General features: G+C 42.2%; 1 protein-coding gene across 1 annotated transcript in view; it reads left to right on the top strand.

The window, feature by feature from the left end:
* The window catches only part of LOC132815185 (fibrocystin-L-like), a 213,570-nt gene that overhangs the window by 83,915 nt on the left and 109,235 nt on the right, over positions 1–20,420 (top strand). The window contains 4 exon segments of the mRNA XM_060824000.1: positions 1,974–2,160; positions 12,016–13,003; positions 16,134–16,382; positions 17,444–17,593. Of these exon segments, the coding sequence (XP_060679983.1) occupies positions 1,974–2,160; positions 12,016–13,003; positions 16,134–16,382; positions 17,444–17,593 (1,574 nt within the window).

The raw sequence follows: 20,420 nt of genomic DNA, 5'->3' as shown, positions 1-20,420 counted from the left end.
CCAGTAGCAGTGGTGAACTCTCCCTCTTTATGGTCATTTAAGCAGGCATTGGATAGGCATATGGAAGTTATTGGGCTAGTGTAGGTTAGGTAGGATTTGGTCGGCGCAACATTGAGGGCCGAAGGTCCTGTACTGCGCTGTATTTTTCTATGTTCTATGTTCTAAAAGCCTGAAAATGTTAATCCCTTTCCCATCACTCTGGGTGAGGTGATGTTTGATCCTCGGATAGATTAGCCTCCATCACTCAGGGTTTGATGGTGTTTATGTTTGATGCTGAGGATCTATTAAATGCAGTAACAAATCAGTATTTCAATTAATGTTGTCCAATTGAAAGTGTTAACTACATAGTAGCCACCAAGACTGATTTCAGCAGAGAATGTCTTACAGCCAACACAGGATAATGTACGTAATGTATGTGTGGATCTTTATTAAACAAAGTTCTCCCAACATCAGTAACTGAGGGAGTAAAGCTATCACAAGATCAAAAAATGTAACAAACAGATTGGCTTTTATGACAGCCTGGTATTTCCAATATGACCATTACTGAGACTAGTGTATTATTTTGGATTTAGTTAATTTGTTTTAGATTACTTTATGCAATTAAGATGTCTACGTTTCCTATCTCCATTTTACCAAAAATCCAGATAAAATTCACATGTGAGTGTGAGCTTTGAAATTGCATGCATAATATTGGAGGCTCATTTATACGTTACTCATCAATCACATTTGGAACTACCATTTGTCACATAAGATTTGAGGAACACTGCTTTATCAGAAAGCAATCAGCAGCACACCTATTTGGGGGTCATACTGGATAGATTCTCAACTTTACTCCATGCTTTATGTCTCTGTTGTAACATATAGAAAATGTATGATTTTTATCAGCACAGAATTCAATAGAAATTAAATCAGTTTGTTTCTAGAATGGGCAAGTTGTTTGAAACTCTCTCTCTCTCAGCCTGTCAAGAATGCTATTAAAATTTATATTTGATTTTTCTAAGCATTTGTATCCTGTTAAAGATACAACCGAAACATAGAACTATAGAGAAAGTAAGTAAAATTAAGAGAACTGAAATCTTTTGCTTAGAAATAATTTTGTATCAGATCACAACTTAAAACTGGAAGCACCTTATATTTAGGCAGTTCATTTCACAAAAGCACAATGTGCCAAAGCAGAAGATTTATGGTAACCAATAGCGGGTTATTGGATTACAGCAAAGCTCAAGAGGTCAGAATTGGGGAGCACAGAGATCTTAGAGAGCTCTAGCACAAAAAGGAGGTGACACAGATTGGGGGAGGGAGCGCGGAAATGAGGCCATGCAGGTATTTGCAAACAAAGATGAAAATATAAAATCTTAGACACTGTTGGGCTGAAAACTGATGTAGATTAGACCATAAGACCATAAGACAAAGGAGTGGCAATAAGGCCATTCAGCCCATTGAGTTCACTTTGCCATTTAATCATGGCTGATGGGCATTTCAACTCCACTTACCCGCACTCTGCCATAGCCCTTAATTCCTTGCAAGATCAAGAATTTATCGGTCTCTGCCTTTAAGACATTTAACGTCCCGACCTCCACTGCAGTCCATGGCAATGAATTCCACAGGCCCACCACTCTCTGGCCAAAGAAATGTCTCCTCATTTCCATTCTAAATTGACCCCTCTACTTCTAGGGCTGTGCCCACAGGTCCTAGTCTCTCTACCTAACGGAAACAACTTCCCAACATCCACCCTTTAGCTTGTAACTTACTGGAAAACAAAACAAAATTAAGTAGATTAAGAATACTTTTCAGCAATCCTATAGATTTTGAACTTCTCCTGCCAAGAAAGCTGAATGTATTTGAGTTTCTTGACGTGTTGCTTTTTGTTTCCCCCACTGGCCACTGTCCCTGCACATATTCTCTTGGTTAACAGCTGGTTGTTTGTGTGTAGGGCCTTCTGAGAAACTGCCTTCACAACAAAAACGTGATAGTGACTGTACAGCACAAATCCCTACATGTAACCAGACATCGAACAGGACCGATGACAAAAGCTTCACATTCTACCTGTCTGCCTGCTACTCCCCCACAATCAACAACATCACACCCTCGAAAGGAACAGTGAAGGACAAACTAACCATTACCGGTACTGGATTCAGTAAAGCCGGCTGTGCAAATGAGGTAAACTAACATGTTCAAACCTTAAGGAACATTTCGATTTGCAGTCTAAATGTTAACAATGTAATTATCTGTGACTTCATCCCTTATTTTTCCAAAAACTTGCATTTGTATAGCACTTTAGTGCAGGACATCCCAAAGCTGTGCAACTACTAAAGAGCTCTTCAAAGTGTAGTTCACTGTTGTAATGTAAGAGACACAGCAGTTAATTTGTGCATAGTCAGATCCGACTAGTAGCAATGTGATAATTACCTAATAATCTAATTTACTTGATCGAGGAATAAATCTTAACCCAGAAAATTTGAGGAGTTCTTCTACTCTTGTTCAAAAAAGTGCCATGGGATCTTTTACACCAATCAGAACTGCCAAACAGAACCTTGGTTTAACATCTCAAGCAAAAGTGCAGCACTCCTTCAGGACCAGCTTTTCAAGAATGCAGCAATTGGTACGAGTTGACCATTCAGCCCCTCAAACCTGTTTCACCATTTGGTACGACTATGGCTGATCTAACTGAGGGCTCAACTCATTTGCTTTCTGTGTTCATTGCCCTCAGCTTCTATTGACTTGAATATAGTCAACAATCCAGCTTCCGCTGCTTTCTGGGGTAAAGAATTCCATGACACCGAGGTCGTGCTTCTCTGATACATTGTCCAAGTGTGGGAGCAGACATTTTCAGTGGCAACTCATATGCTGTCTCCACGGTAGAGAAAGCTTTCTGAATCAAGCTCCAAACAGCTTGGTAAAGGACTGGTGAGCTTCTTGGCCAATTGCAAGTCTTGACAGCGAGGCTCCACCTTTCTAGCAATGTTGGCTGTCAGAGGCTGGCAGGACCTGGGTCCTAAAGTTTGACACCTAATCGCTATGACGAGGAGGGAAATCCTTTTCTTTAGCTATTTGCAAGATAGTGTCCCATGGAATTAGACGCAAGGACAAGGGAATTATTGATGATCATTGGCACCAGGGACCCAGGCTCAATTTCACCTTCAAGGGATTGTCTGTGTGAAGTTTGCATATTCGTGTCTGCATGGGTTTCCTCCACGGTCCAAAGATGTGCAAATTAGGTGGATTGACTGTACTAAATTGCCCTCAGTGGGCAGGGATGTGCAGTCTAGGTGGATTAGCCATGGGACATGCAGGGCTACGAGAATAGGGTAAGGCAAAGGGTCATTGTGGGCTCGATAGGGCCAAATGGCCTGCTTCCACACTATAGGGATTGATTCTATGATTCTAACTCAATGCCCGCTAACCCACACCTCACCATTCCTGTCCCTGGTTGGCCCCAAGTTGGGGCAAATGGAGGTCATTCTCTCACAAACCAATCCGGCTGGCAGGTGTAACAATCCACTGGGGAAGTGCACAGTAAATTGAAGTCTGCTATTCATTAAATAATATCAAATGTTGAAATTCTTTTAACATACACGCAGCACCCAATTTTACTAATTTTAATATCAAAATTATTAGAAAGCATGGACCAGGCTTCTGTACTAAACCAGAGACGTTATTTATTCAAAGTAACTAGACTAGAGCTACAGGAAATCATTAGTATGTAAGCATTATTAACTAAAACCTTAATCATCTTATAAATTTTTCTTTCTCATGCACAGACAAACAAATAGAGAAGATAGATTATTGATGGATGTAGAGAAAACCAGAAAGTCAAATCAGCGGTGTTGCTTCCTAGTGCTGATGTTGACATGGTTCTGCTTTAGTTAACGAAGCTCTTAGTTTTCAGTTACAAGGACAGAAATTGGTGGAAAAACGCAGCAGGCCAGGGAAAAAGGGAGGAGTAAAAACAGATGGAGATGTTGACCAGATATCTTAAATTAATTTAGTCCCATTTGCCAGCATTTGCCCCATATCCCTCTAAACCCTTCCTATTTATATACTTGTCCAGATGCTTTTTAAATAATGTAATTTGTACCATCTTCCACCACTTCTTCTGGCAGCTCATTTCCATACATGTATCACCGTCTGTGTGAAGAAGTTGCCCTTTAGTTCCCTTTTAAATTTTTCTCCCTCTTACCTTAAAGCTATACCCTCTATAGCTAACCACCCAATCCACGCCCTCTTGATTTTATATATCTTTACAAGGTCACCTCTCTGCCTCCAACGCTCCAGGGAAAATAGCCCCAGTCTATTCAGCCTTTCTGTGTACCTCTAACCCTGGCAACATCCTTGTAAATCTATTCTGAACTCTTTCAAGTTTCACAACATCCTTCCTATAGCAGAGATTTGCTCAGGCCCTAAAATGATTGAACTCAATATTGAATTCTAAACGTTGCAGGGTCCCAGTGGTGATTGGAATGAGGACCAGCTGTTTCTCATTGTATGAGATCCATGATTGGGGTTGTTAAGTCTGACAGATATAAACAGGATATTACATTGTTGATGCCTTTAGGGAGAGGTGGGCACTGCAGGGGGTAGACTGTTTGATTCCCCCTCCAATTCTGTTTTGATTTAATCACTGCCGTCCATTTCATGTGTGGTTTCATGTAAGCATTGTTCGCTCTGGGCTTTGCTTGTCATTAGTTCCTTGGCCACATGGGGGATTTCTTTGGTGGTGGAATATTAATAAAGTTATTTACACTTGATGTTTTCACTTTGTCTTGCACCTACATATACAACATGGATGCTGTAGAATATAAACACAGTGCTGTATGTCAGTAGCGCTCATATTCTACAGTATGCTAATAGTGCTTATGTTCTACAGTACGTGTGTGTGTGTGTGTGTGTGTAGGTGCAAGACAGAGTTAAATAACTGCTGCATGACAGTAGTTTAGGGAAAAACCGTATAAACAGGAGATTGCACACTTGATGTTTTTCGTGAGAGGAGGGTGCTACAGGAGGTGGAGCACTTTATTTCCCCTCCAACTCTATTTTGATTTGATCTCTACCCTCCCGTCCCCTTCACTTATTCTTTCACATAGGCATTACTCCTACCGAATTCTGCCTGGCATGGTTTCTGGTCCCTTGGGTGTTTTTCCTGGTGGTGGAAAATGTTAAATAAAGTTATCATCCACATAATATTTTTACACACACAACTTGGGGGCAGGGGCAAAATAAGCACTATTGCTATATGGCGGTAGTGTAGGGGAACAAAAATAAAACAGAAAAAGAAAGAAAAAAGAAAATAAACAAGAGATTCAGGGAATCTCTTAATTCTAGGGACTGGCTCTGAACTAGCTGGCCAGGGCCTGTGTAACATGCAAATATAAATAGAGGGTGACTCACTATCGGCAAACCTGCCTGTTTGGAGTTATTACAGTAGCGACAAGAGAAAACAGGACACTCAAAAAGATCATTTGCTCGCAACCGTCGTCTTTGAGTTGGGGTAAGCATTTCTGGCATCATGCCTTTATTCATGAAGCTTGACTTGTTTGATCCTGCCATTGAAAACTGGGCCCAGCGTGTGGAAAAAATGCATCATTTTTTCCAGGTAAATGACAATGGGGCAGATGAAAAGCAAAGCGTCATTCGTCTGATTGTATTTGCGATCCTGCACCTTTTTTTTTGATTGTTAGAAGCTTAATTTTCCCTGAGGCACCAAATACTAAAACCTCTCAAGTTGACAGATTTAGCTAAAGAATATTATGATCCCAAGCCTCCCCTAATTCTGAAATACTATCAGTTTTATTCGGCAGTTCAAGAATCAAAGGAATCCGTACCAGGATTTTTGATGAAGATGACAGGCAGAGGTGTGTGATTTTGGGTTAACTCCGAATGAAATGCTGAGAGACCGTTTGGTATGTGGGATTAATGACGTAACCATGCAAAAGTACTAGCTAAAGCCCAACTGGACTTCAACAGGTACTACAACTGGCTTTGTCATTAGAAAATGCAGCACGTGACCATGACATCTACAGGGCATCCCGATAGAAGTGGACACCCTCACCTGTCTGACTGAGCTTGGGGAACACTACTTGAATGTAGACAATAGCAGAGCTTCATGCAAAGATTATCCTGAGCAGAGATATCCTAGGCCAGCCGTCAGCAAGTCCCCAAAACAAAGCTGAGCCTTAGCCAAATAGCTGAAACGTTCTTCAGGATCCAGGCCAACAAGCCATTATAGTTGCTGCCAGTCTGTGGACTCGGAATAAGAGAACTCATAGGCTGGTTTCCAGGAAAGTGCACACCCTGGAAAGTCCATCTACAGTTAAATTGCTTAGCAACATTCAAATCGGTACTAATCAAAATAAAAGTCTGGGTAAATGGTAGCCCAGTTCTCATGGAGGTCTATACCAGCGTAGCTATGTCAGTGTTGCAGAACCAGTCTTTAACCAGATTCACTCTGCACTCCAAACTTTAAATTTGCACAAGGCCTCAACCAGACAGAGAACCTATACCAGGAATCCATTACAGATTAAGGGTATGGCCTCAGTTCCAGTCTCCTGTGAGAAGAAATTAGTGCAGTTGCCACTGATTGTAGTAAAAGGCTTGGGCCCAAGCTTGATGGGCAAAATTGGTTGGGAAAGATTCATCTTGATGAGTTCAGCATTTTTCAACTAGAACATGGCTGCCTGAGTGAAGTCCTAATTAAAATAACACAAAGTTTTTCAGGAAGGTCTAGAACCATCAAAGGAGCCAAGACCACTTACATATTGACCAGGGAGTAATTCCGTAATTCTGCAAGACCCACCTGTTGTCATTTGCCTTACAAGCAAAGGTAGAGGCAGAAATCAGGAGGCTGGAAAGTGAAGGAATCATAAACCAATGCAGTATGTAGAGTGGGCGCCACTGACCATAGTGATAGTGAAGCCTAATGACTCAGTTCACATTTGTGAGGTTTTGAGCAAATGGTAAACCATTTGTCACAGCTGGATAAATACCCAGTCCCTCTGTTGGTCTTGTACACAAGGGGGCTGACCTTCATGTCGCTGGACACAAGCCATGCATATCTGCAATTGCGACTAGCTGAAGAGTCCCAGAAGAATGCCAGAATCAATACTCATAAAGGTTTGTACCAATATACAAGACTGCCATTTTAGGGTATCATCAGCCTGCACCGTTTTCCAGTGGACCATGGAAAACATTTCACAAGGGCTACTCCAGGTTGCACTTATCTGGATGACATGCGATTAACTGGGAAGACCAATAAGGAGCATTTGGAAAACTTGGACATGGTCCTTAACAGTTTCTCCCAGGCAGGCATAAGCTTTAGAATAGAAAATGTATGTTCTAGGCAAACCAAGTGACCTACTTGTGCTTCAGAGTTGACAAGACTGGGTTACACTTGCTGGAAGATAAAGTGAACGTGATCAAAAGTGCTCCAGTTCCCATATTTATGTTAGAATTTAGGTCTTTCCTTGCATTGGTGAATTGTTACGGAAAATTCATGTATAACCTGGTCTTCCTTATACCTACTATTGAAAAGGTGTCAGGCTTGGAAGGTTTCATAGTCAAGAAGTAACCTTTAGCGAAGTGAAAAAGCAGCTATCGTCATCTAAGGTGATGGTCCACTACCATCCCAAGTGAAAGGTTGTGCTCACATGCAATGCCCTCCCCATACAGTTTTGGAGTAGTGTTGGATCACTGGTGGCTCAATGGAGGGATTGCCTGATAGCATATGTTTCCTGGACTTCAGCTGATGCTGAATGTAAACGTGCCCAGATAGAGAAGGAAAGTTTGGCCGGTAATCTTTGAATCATAGAATCTCTACAGTGTGGAAACAGGCCCTTCGGCCCAACAAGTCCACACTGACCCTCCAAAGAGCAACCCACCCAGACTCATTCCCCCACCCTATATTTACCCCTGACTAATGCACCTAACCTACACATCCCTGAACATTATGGGCAATTTAGCTTGGCCAATTTACTTAACCTGCACATCTTTACACTGTGAGAGGAAACTGGAGGAAACCCACGCAGACACTGGGAGAATGTGCAAACTCCACACAGACAGTTGCCCGAGGTTGGAATCGAATCTGGATCCCTCGTGCTGTGAAGCAGCCGTGCTAACTACTGTGCCACCGTGCCGCCATCGGTGTGATAAAGTTCCACCAATACCTTTATGGACATGGATTTGGGATGATGGACCATAAACCCCTTCTAGGGTTACCTAAAGAGGACACGGCCATGCTACCGATAGCTTCAGGTTGAATTCAGTGGTGGGCCTTTATTCTTAGAGTGTACAATTACAAGTTGGAACATCATTCAAGAAGCCAAGTGGCACATGCAGATGCCTTAAGCTGCCTCCTGATGAGGGGTCCCTGGTAGAGTCCGTTCTGGTTTTATATTTTCTGGACACTCTTCCAATCACTGCTGACAATATCTGTCTGTGGACACAAAACTAAAACAGCTGGAAGTGATGGGGGCAACAAAAGGGCCATCACAACCAAGATTGAAACCTTTCTGGACCTGGTGAGACCAGATCACTGTAGAAGATGGCATAGTACTATGAGGAATAAGTGTGATTGTCCCAAGGAAACGTCACCGCAGGTACTGGCTGAACTCCACCAGGGTCATCCAGGGGTATTGCAAAATGTTATGTCTGTTGGCCAGGATTGGATGCCGACATAGCTGCGCTGGTGGGGCAATACCGAGAGTGCCAACAAATGCAAAAATTACCACCAGCAGTGACCCTAAATTCATGGAAATGGCTGGGTAAAACTTGGACTCGGTTGCACATCGACTGTTCTGGTCCTTTCATGGTCTCAATGTTCCTGGTCATTACGGATGGCCATTCAAAGTGGTTAAATAAGTACATTGAGTTTATTTGGCAAACTCAAGGATGATGATTGAAAAGCTGCGAACGTCGTTCATGTTACACAGATTCCTGGAAGTATTGATCATGGACAATGGTACATAATTCGAGTAATTCTTAAATTTGAGTGGTCCAGCAGTTCAAACATTGAAGGCAGACTTAAAGAAATTATCTACAGCTTCATTTGATACCAAATTGTCCAGGGTCCTTTTTTATTATAGCCCCACCCCTCACGCAACTACAGGAATAGCTCTAGCACAGTTGTTGATGGGTAGAAGACTTCACACCAGGTTAATCCTGACATTCCCAGACCTGTGGTGGAGGGTGAAACGGCAGCAGGAACCCAACGCCAGCCACATGCCTAAGCGAGACAGACACTTTATGTCAGGGGACGCAGTTTGGTGTCTAAAACATGGAAATGGGCCTGCATGGGTGTGAGTTGAGGTCAACAAGCAGTCACGTCATGTGACATACGTTTAGGTAGGTGAGGCAATCCTCAACAAACATATGGACTACCTGAAAGTTGTTACCTCACAAACGGGGCAGGAATAATATATACCTGGGTCTCAAAACAGCAGAAAGACGATCAGAAACTTGATAGTGGGTGACTCCTTATCTAGCATTGAAGCAACCTCAGAGTCCAAGATGAATGCAGCCTCGATACTATTATCACCTGAAGAAGAAGAGGAAACTCTCCTGAGATGCTCCAGATGCAAGAGACAGACTACAGTCCGGTACACGCCAGCTGTGTCCGGCTGAGAGGAACTGGAGTTGAGCAGAAAAGTCCCAGGAGGAGCTATGAGAAAGAACAGGCCTACATCCCCGGATTTTGGTGGGGAGAATGCAGTGATTGGAATGAGGCCAGGTGGCTCTCATTGATTCTGAGATTCTTGAATGGGTTTGTTAATCTTGTGTTGAGATCAGAGTGGTGCTGGAAAAGCACAGCAGGTCAGGCAGTGATGAAAGGCTTTTGCCCGAAATGTCGATTTTCCCTGTTCCTCTCATGCTGCCTGACCTGCTGTGCTTTTCCAGCACCACTGTGATCTAAACTCTGGTTTCCAGCATCTGCAGTCCTCACTTTTGCCTTTTGTTAACCTTGGGCCAAACAGGAGATTCAAAACAGTCTCTTCATTCTCGGGACTGACTCTGAGTGAGCTGGTCAAGGCCTATGTACTGTACACATGTAAACAAAGCGTGACTTGATGATGGGATACCTGTCTCCTTGGAGTTGTTCCCCAAGGAAAAAATGAGATGTTGGTCTTTCAGCTTGCACTGAGCTGGAGCACTGCAGCGAGTCCAAGACAGAGACATTGGTTAGTGAACATGTGTTGAAGTGGCAAGCAACAAGAAGCTCAGGGTCATTTTTTGTTGATGGACAACTGAACATGTTCTTTCTCTGGAAGCTTCCATGGGTTTGTAAAAGGTACAACATGACTGATTTGTAACAAAATGTCTCTAATATATCAGTTTAAAATTCATAGCTTAGAGCAACTGCTGTAGGTTTTCTTCAAGTTTAAACTCTGTATTTTACTTCAGAGAATAGACAGCTTCTGCTGGCAAGAACAATAGTAAATCCTTCTTTATCTTCCTCTTTCTGTGTGTCTGTGTCTCAGCAACTTGTTCCCAGTTCCAACCTGCTCAGTTAGCTAAGAGCAATCAGCTTCAGGTGTACACAGCTTCCTGGCTTCTGTTTGGTAATTGGGCCAGTGACAGAATGAGGCCCTTCAAAGGCCTTAATTGACAACTTAGGCCCTTAACTTCTTGAAAGGCATGAAAGTCTCCAATGGACATACTCATGAAGTTTTTCTTTGCTGCTATGGCAGAAAGGTGGTGAGTATCTCGACAGTCAGTTTTTTTTACTCACTCATGATACATGATCGTTGTTGGCTGGCCAACATTTATTGCCTATCCCCAGCTGCAGTAGAGGAGGTGCTGGTGAACTGCTGCAGTCAACATGCTGACTCACACCACCTTTAGAGAGTGAATTCTAAGATTTTGACCCAGTGACTCTGAAGGAATGGCAGTATATTTCCGAGTCAGGATGGTGAATCACTTTGATGAGAACTTGCAGGGGGTATTCCCATGTCACTGATGCCCTTGTCTTTCTAGATGGAAATGGTCGTGGGTTTGGAAGGTTAGGTCTAAGGATTGTTGGTGAATTTCTGCAGTGCAAATTGTAGATAGTACACACTGCTGATGCTGAGCATCAGTGGTGGAAAGAGCACATAAATTTGGACGTGATGCCAATTGAGTGGGCAGCTTATCCTGGATGATGTCAAACCTCTTGAGTGTTGCTGGAGCTGAACCCATCCAGATAGGTGGAGAGTATTAGTATGGTGCTAAATGCCCAATTTGTTTGTCCTCACCACCTCCAGTGAGAGGACAATTGCCATCCAAGTCTCCAATACAAGTCTTGAGCTTTCAAGCTTCTAACACAGACCCTGGGCTGACAACTTAGCAGTTTGTGCAAAACACCAGAGGTCTCATCATAGTTTACTTGGTTTATCACTTCCTCAAAGAAGTTGCGAGGATAATGGAACATTGTCCTCATCTTATTCCACACCAGGTCTCCAAGCCCTTAGGCTAGTACTAATAATCAATTTGCATTGGTTAACCTGGAATTGCAGTAACACAGTGTCTTTTGAACACTGTGGTAGCCTACCTCACTCAGCACGAGCTCCACACCTATTGGTTGAATCAGTTGTGTCACTGGCTCACTATTTTCCTTCCTTGTGCCTGGTATAAATGTCCTTGAAATTTATTTTGCATTTGAATATATTTAGCCTGATATCAACTTTCTTCACATTCATCTTTGCTTTTATTTGGGACTTTTTTTTTGCAGAGGACCTTCTGAATGTTGTGCTTCCTCAGTTCCAGCTCTGTGATGCTTTTCTACATCAGAAGTGCTGTACAAATGCAAGTGCTTGTACCATTAATGGTTCTCAGTCCTGTCATCATGTTGTGCTATTGAAAAATCATATTTATGCTCAGTTGGTATCTTTTCCCCTCTGTCTCTGCTACTTTTTAAATTGTTTCTTCACTCTGGATTACCAGCATTGCTGATTACAAGTAGCTAGTATTGTGTCATGTCTACAGGTATGAAATCAGTTGATTGCTGGCCAGCAGACATTCTCATTCTGATGTGTTGTCCCATTTCAGGTGAGAGTTGGAGCACATCCATGTGTCGTTGAAAGTAGCACGAAGAATGAACTTCTATGTCAGATAGATCCTGAGGGAGTGATGGATATTGGCATTGCAGCTCTGGTGTCCGTGACAGTCCATAACCTCGGCACAGCTATCAATACAGTAACCAATGAATTGAGTCGTCGTTTTGTGCTGCTTCCTCACATTGATGACGTTAGCCCCAGTGTTGGGTCCACAATGGGAAAGACCAGAGTAACCATCACTGGGTCAGGATTTGGAGCTGACCTGAGTGTGGTCAAGGTCAAGTTAGCCAATGTGCTTTGCACTCTGGTTTCTGCAAACTACACACATGTCATCTGTGACTCTTCAGCTTCTATTGCCTATACTGGGATTGTCACACTTTCTGTCCATGGCATCCCAGCTGTGTGTAATGGCACCTGTGTCTATTCCTACACAGAGAGTGCAGCACCAATCATTGAGAATGTGTCTTCAACACTCCTGACTACAGTTTACACAGAGCTTACTATAAGTGGCAGTGGATTTGGGAACAGTGTGGATGAGGCTTTCGTCCTTATAGGAAATGCCAGTTTTGTTCCAAATGATGTGTCAGACAGCAGCATGAACTGCAGAGTAGGCGCTTTGCCTGTTGGCAAACACACACTCATGATTTTAACATTGAATAAAGGTCTGTCACTAAGAGGGATTTCCATCACCAGTGCTACCATAGCTTCCCTCTCTCCAGCATCAGGAGGTATCCATGGTGGTACCACATTGTTAATAACAGGAAATGGTTTTATCCAGGGTGAAACCATTGTGATGGTTCACAGATCTCCATGCCACCTTCTTTCGGTCACTCCAGGTGAAATTAAGTGCATCACTCCTGCTGGTCCCCCAGGCACTGTCGATGTAAAGATTATTGTTCGTTCTACAATGTATCCTGTCCTTAACTTTACCTACAACCAAACAGCGACTCCAGAAGTTCTAGCTGTATCTCCAGTAACAGGTAAGCAGTTGTTAGAGCTTGATCTCCATGATATGTTTCTGAAGTAATTCCCTAATCCCAAAACCAAGGGTGCTTCTAAAACTCGCGACAACACTTGCCCTCGCATAAACACTCCTAATGCAAACAGTTCTAACATGAACACTCCCTCTTCCATTAACACACACCTAATGCCACACACACACACTGGCACAAGCACTCCCTCTCACACAAACTCTCTCCCTGATGTGAATTCTCCCTTGAACACAAACACTCCTCATGTTAAGATTGTCTTTAATTCTTCTATTCCAAATCCCGGCAGTCAGGCCTGACACAGCTCTACCATCTCCATATTGGGCAAGGCGACAAGTCAGGCCTCAAATCTACCCCAGTCAAAATAGGATTAAGCCCCATGCTGTTGACACCAATCTGATCCACACTAACCATCAAGCTGATTGAACCAACTCGTGGGCCAGGGACACAACAGCAACTCTCAGTTGCGATGGTAACATACATTTTTGTACACATGGTGTTGGTTGAAGCTATGGGGTGGCGAGGGCAAAAATTCCAATTCCTTACTGTACCACAAACACTGTCTTTAAATGGGCCCTCACCTGAACGTGGGCCCTGGCTTTAACACCACGCTTACTCTATCATTATTACACACTTTACCAGGAAGGCTTTCATTCACAATAGCATTCTCTTTCACATGAGTGATCACTTTAAAATGGACACACAGTGCCTTTGCCAAAGGGAGGTTATGCCTAACAAATCTAGTGAAATTTTTAAAGGAGGTGACCAAGTGTTTGAATGAGAGTAGAGCAGTTGATGGAGATTAGATTCCCTGCAATGCGGAAACAGGCCATTTGGCCCAACAAGTTCACACCAACCCTCCGAACAGTAACCCACCCAGACCCATTTCCCAATCCTAATACACCTAACACTATGAACAATTTAGCATGGCCAATTCACCTGATCTGCACATCTTTGGATTGTGGGAGGAAACCGGAGCACCGGAGGAATCCCGCGCAGATACGGGGGGAAATATGCAAACTCCATACAGACATCTGAGCGAACCTGGATCCCTGCCAGTGAGGCAGCAGTGCTAACCACTGACTCACCCCCCGTTTTTATTGATTTCAGCCAGGCCTTTGACACGATCCTATATGGATTTAAAAAATAGTTAAAAGCTCACGCGATGAAGGGTAACTTGGCATGTTAGATCCAAAATTGACTTAGTGACAGGAGAAAGAATGTGGCGATCGAAGATTGTTTATGTAATTAAAGCCCTGTGTGTAGTGTCTTAGCACAGGGATCTCTGCTGGGTCCGTTATTCTTCATGATGTAGATGTGAATGCAGGGGGTAGAGGCCAAGATAATATGTAAATCTACCAATGACACAAGATTGGTCAGATAGTTGACAGTAAGGAATAATGTGTTGGGTTACAGGAGGTTATAAACAGAATGGTTAGATCAGTGGCAGATGGACTATAACCCTGATAAATATGAGGTGGTTCACCTTTGAAGAAGGAACAAGACAAGGGAGTACTCAATGAATGGCTAGAAGCTAGAAAGCTCAGAGAAACAGTTTTTTCGGGTGCTTGTCCACAGGTCCCTGAAGTAGCAAGACAGGCTAACATTATAGTAAAGAACTTATGAGGGACACTTAACTTTATCGGTTGTGGCATGGTTTATAAGAGCATGGAAGTTAGTTGGAGCTTACAGAACATTTTGGTTAGGTCACAGCTGGAGAACCGTGTCTTGTCCAAGCCACCATATATAGGAAGGATGTGATTGCACTGAAAGAGATGCAACAGAGATTCACCAAGATGACTGGGATGGAGCACTTTAGCTATGAAGGAAAACTGGATAAACTTGGATTGTTTTCTTTGGAGAAAGGAAGGTTGTTGGGGGACTTGAGTAAAGAGTATAAGATTATCAGAGGCATGGACAGGGTGAACAGAAAGCAGCTCTTCTCTTTAGTTGATGGGTCAATAACAAGGGGACATAATTTTAAAGCAAAAGACAAGAAATTTTGAGGGGATTTGAGGAAAACCTTTTTCATCCCAGAGAGTGCTGAGGGAATATAATGCATTGTCTGGGAGAATAGTTGAGGGAGGACACCTCACAAGCTTTTAAAAATATTTGAATGAACATTTGAAGTGTCATAACATTCATGACAATGGGGCCTAATACAAGAATGTGGGACTAGTATAGGTATATTTTTTGTGGTCTTGATTCAGTGGACTGAAGGGCCTCTCTATACTGTACAATATCATGATTCCCTTTAGCATGGACAGTCCCTTTCACACAGATATTGCCTGCTATGAACAGTCAAAGGGTCAGGTTGTTTGACATGATCTGAGAGCCCATGAGCTGTTCAGTCTACATCCTTGACATCACATTGTCAATGAAACTCATATACCACATTACACATTATTCAAATAATCCTGACTATGCTAGGAATTATACTGGAAACCAAATTATGAAACCTGGCTTATGTGATTCATTTGTGTATGGTGGGAGCTATAGGTATTCACGTCCAAGACCTATTCTTTGTAGGCAAAAAAATATGCTCATACATTACACCTTTAACATTGTGGAAAAGATTATGGAGACTGCCAATCCCTGCTACATTTCCCAGGGCATTGGCCTGACCAAACGGAGTCTACCCACCTGACCTCAGTTAAATCAGCTAAGATTGACAGTTAACATGCCATGCTGTAACTCCATGCCGGTAATGATCAAATCAATCAGCATCCTGTTCTCATTCTGTATGAATTGATGTTCCCTTTCTAAATTTGGTTTCTTGCTTATCAGATCTGATGAGTATCTGATGAAAAACCTAAATTTTGTGTCTGTTTCACGATATTTGAGTTCTGTACTATCAAGCAATTGCCTGTGCAAGAGGTTAGATTTGGAGAAGTGCAAATATCTTGAAGGTTTCTATGGTTGGCAAAAAAAAGTAAATAGAATTTGCACCACCGAAACTGGCCATCCAGTCCACTGGTGAATAAGCTCCATACAAACCTCATAACAACCAATTCCATCTCATCTATTAGCATTTCATTCCACTGTTTTCTCCTTCACAGACATCCCCTGAAATACATCAACAGCCTAAAGATTCTCAGAATTCTTTTCCTATTGTTTTTAGGTGTAAGTGAATCAACAATCACCATCGTTGGGTTGGGATTTGGATCTTCTGCCTCTGACATCACTGTCTCAATAGACAATGTCTTGTGTAAAGTGACCATGATGAATGACAGTTGTGTTCAGTGCATTGTGGGACATCATGCTGGTGGCACATTCCCTATTTTTCTGAAACACGGGAGGTGGGGATACGCATCGGCTGATCTGTCCTTTCAATACGAACTCAATATAAACAGTATCTTTCCAACTGAAGGTAAGTGCGGAGTTTCAATTTTCTTCAAATTTCATTGGTACTTTTATGGAGACAAGAAAATAATTGGATTGAAATGTTTCATTGTGGAAGGGTGGCTTAGTGTAGTTGTTTTATTCCAGGGTTAATAATTCATGGAAGCTGGGTTTGAGTCCCATAGAGTTAACTTTCAGTTTAACAAATTCATTCAGATAAAACTGTCTTGTTGACAGTGATTTTGAAGCTGTTGGGTTGGAATACAACCCAATCTGCTTCCTCAGCATACTTTACAAAAGGAAATCTATACTCCTTACCCAATCTGGACCTACAGGTGACTCATGACTCATGTTCCTCATCCATGTGGTTGACTTCAGACTGTGCTCAGATTTGTCCTCATGAATCACTCAGTTGTACCTCTACCCCTGAGAGAAATTTAGGGATGGGTTATAAATGCCACTAATGCCTATGTCCTGAAAATGGAGAAAAAAATCACTAATGAGGTATTTTAATTAATCAATGTATAAACTATTTCTGAGAGACACAGACCTGCAAGAGTGTTGTTTTGATCCTCAGTCTGTTAGTTTAGCTGATGTCTCTTGGGACAGAGTGCCAGATTTCATCTTCATGGCCCAGTTCTAAGGAGAGAAGCCTCACATTCTGCTTATTTGTTCCATTGGCTAAGTGTTTGTTCAGCCAAGTTTGATCTGAATGTAGCCTTAACTTCACTTTCCTGCCTGTACCCCTTAACTTCTGATTATCTTCTCGATCAAAAATCCATCTATCACAAAATTAAATGTTCAATGGTCCAGCTTTCATAGCCTTCTGTTGAAAAGATGAACACACACTGATGATACCATATGTAAGAACAGACTCAACTCCTGCAGGAGCTCCTACAGGAAGAGACATGCCTCCAGACTTCAGAACAGACACTACCATTTATAATCCAAATACATAACCTATCCCAAATGTTTGAATTAATTAAAATGACAGTAAACGAATCCTAGGTTCAAAGACATTGAAATCACATTACGTCATGCACCTACAAGTGTTAATTAGGTTTTAATTTTGTTTTCTCTCATATACAGGAAGCTTTGGTGGTGGTGCATTACTAACAATAACGGGCATTGGATTTGACCAAGAAAAATCCAAAGTGTTTGTGTGTGATGGTGAATGCAAGAAGATGCCATCAGCCTCCACTTCCAGAACTCTGTACTGTCAGGTGCCACTGCATAATGGTGAGTATCAGTCAATATTTGATTTCTTATTGTGAAGTGAGGAGACAGACCACAAGAAACAGGCTTTTTCACAGAAGGTGGGTTGTCTCACTCCTTCAGCCCTTTTGGTGCTGTAATAATCTTGGTGATAGGGTGGGAGGAAGTGAGGATTGCAGATGCTGGAGAGTCAGAGTCAAAAAGTATGGCGCTAGAAAAGCACAACAGGTCAGGCAGCATCCAAGGAGCATGAGAGTTGATGTTTTGGGCACAAGCCCTTCTTCATTCCTAATGAAGAGCTTATGCCCAAAACATTGACTCTCCTGCTGCTTGGATATTGCTGTGCTTTTCGAACGCCATACTTTTCAACTCCATGATAGGGTGGCCAACTATGATTGGAAATACAAATGGAACCTTCATCCCATGACTTCTCACTTCCGATTCTTCATCCCCACACACTTGCCATTGATTGTTGTACGTGGCCATCCTGTCAGCAACCTAACATCTGACACCCAGTTGGATATTGAAGAAATGTTTCCAAATGATTGGAGATTTCTTGACTCTCATTTTTCCAATATTTTTAGAAATAATAAATATAAGTATTAAAAACATGAAACAAAATCAAAAAGTGGGCAGAAATTTAACAAGATATAGTGAGATGAGTTAGGTGAAACTTTCAGCAATCCCAATTTGACATCAAGAGCATCCAGTTGCATCCTGTACTCTTTTCTCAAGCAGCATGGCAAGATTCTCACCAGACAGCAGTGAGTTTCCCATTGATACTCATTATTGCTTGTTAAACACCTTGTTAACAGCCAACTCTCCATGGATTGTGATCTTACCAACTCATCATACAAACTTGCCATCAGGAAAACATGACATAGAAGCCAGAGTAGGTTCTTGGTAGACTTAAAACGTCACTTGCTTTAAAAGACCTCTATGTTGGACACTGAGCATTAACATCTTGGACAAGTTCCATGGGCACCAGCCATACAAACCCCACACCCATGAACATTGATATCCATAAACTCTGTGAACTGTCATGGCATACCTCTAATCAACTCATCAGATGTTTATGTACTTCCAAGCTGCACCTTGGGCTGCATCAGCTATTATCATGATAATGCTACAGCAAAGACTTTATGCTCAGGGAAAAACACCCAGTTTGGACTGAACCAGACTGCAATTCTGGGCTCTGTTATGAAGTTGAAGGTGTAAGAGAGAGTGAATGCTGTTCTGAGCTGAGAGATTACAAGCACCTGTGTATATGAGTAGATGGCAGCCTCAGAGTGTACTGGAAATTGAAAATCTGTAACATTTGGCCGTGAAATGGATACTTGAGTTTTGGTTCCTGTATTGACAACAGTTCAAATTTAACCAATCTGTTTGAATTATGCCCCAACTTACTAAAACCCAATCATGTTTGAATTTATTGTTTTGCCAACTTCAAACCAATGAGACAATTCAATGCTGAGGATATAAAAATGCAGATATTTTGAAAATTAGAGAGAGAGTAACTGCCATTGAGATATAAACTGAAAATTAGGAAAAACACTCTATCAAAGGTACCTTTTCACATGAAACATACTCACAGTAAAAAGAAAGAAGACGACCCAGGGAATTCAGCTGCCAGAAGAGTGAAGTCACAGAAGATGACAGTGGCTGTGTGGTTTTGAAATTAAGCTGATGTAATTTTAATAAGTGTCTTATTGGAACAGCATATTGTTATAGAATTGGAGGCAGGTAATGAACAGTTAAGAGAAGGGGGGGCTTAGAGTTGTGAATGGTTATTGTTTAATGTTTACTCTTATTAAAAAGTAAATTGATGTTATTTCTTTAAATAGTGGAATTTGGGAGTGCTCTGTCACTCATATTTGAACAGATTATGATGCGAAGCGAAGTGAGCTTTTCTGGGTGTTGATTTAATTAGCAGAGGGGTTCACTGCCGTGTTGTAACAGCTCTTTGCTGTTGTCATAGTGCTCACTTATTTTGACCCGACTTGGATACTCTCAGCATCCCTGCCATGCAGTTCCCTGCCTGCCCTTTTTGTGTTTTGACCCCTCAGCTAGGAATACAAGAATCATATTACTCCTGTCTTTTCTGTCATTTAGTACAAACACAAAGCCAGCAAGCTTGTTACAGTTGTCTGCAGGCATCAGTGCAGTCATGGGGGTAGGGCATTCTTTGCTCAGGGTATCCTGGCACAGTAAGGGCAGCCTCCAATATGAGTTCAGGTACTGCTCAGGACAGTCAGAATAATGATCTTCTGCTGATAAAGGGGACATATCCAAAAGACTGGCAGCACGCCGCCTGTCTTGAATGTTCATATTTATTTTAGGCTGTTTTGCTCTTGGAAATAAGAAAGTGGCAAATATTCTGGAGGATTAAAGTGAAAGGCGCGTCTATTATCATAGAGTCATAGAGATGTACAGCATGGAAACAGACCCTTCGGTCCAACCCATCTATGCTGACCAGAGAATGGGAGGTGTCACAAGCGAGTGGGTAGGTATTGCAGAGGGCTCACAGAGTGAGTGGTATTTCAGATTGCGGTGGGTGAAGGTCAGTGAAGAATTTGTGAGAGTAGTAGAGTATGAGGTGGTAACAGGCAAATCCAATCGAGGAGACAGAGGAAGTATGAGGTAGCAGAAAGAAATGGTGATACTTGTGTTGACAGAGTAGAGAAGGGCATTGACATTCTTCCTACAGAACAGGGCACTCCTCCAGATAGCTGACACTCTTTAACCTGGGTGAAAACCTCGGGCTGACATTATATGGTGTCGTAGGCTGCATTGTTGGTGCTGGGGATGAAGAAGTCCTGCATTTGTACCAGTCCATTCAACAGGACCTCCA

The sequence above is a fragment of the Hemiscyllium ocellatum genome, chromosome 4, assembly GCF_020745735.1.
Source record: "Hemiscyllium ocellatum isolate sHemOce1 chromosome 4, sHemOce1.pat.X.cur, whole genome shotgun sequence".
Taxonomy (NCBI): Eukaryota; Metazoa; Chordata; class Chondrichthyes; order Orectolobiformes; family Hemiscylliidae; genus Hemiscyllium; species Hemiscyllium ocellatum.
The sequence above is the reverse complement of the archived record's forward strand: the minus strand, read 5'-3'. Positions and strand labels throughout refer to the sequence as shown.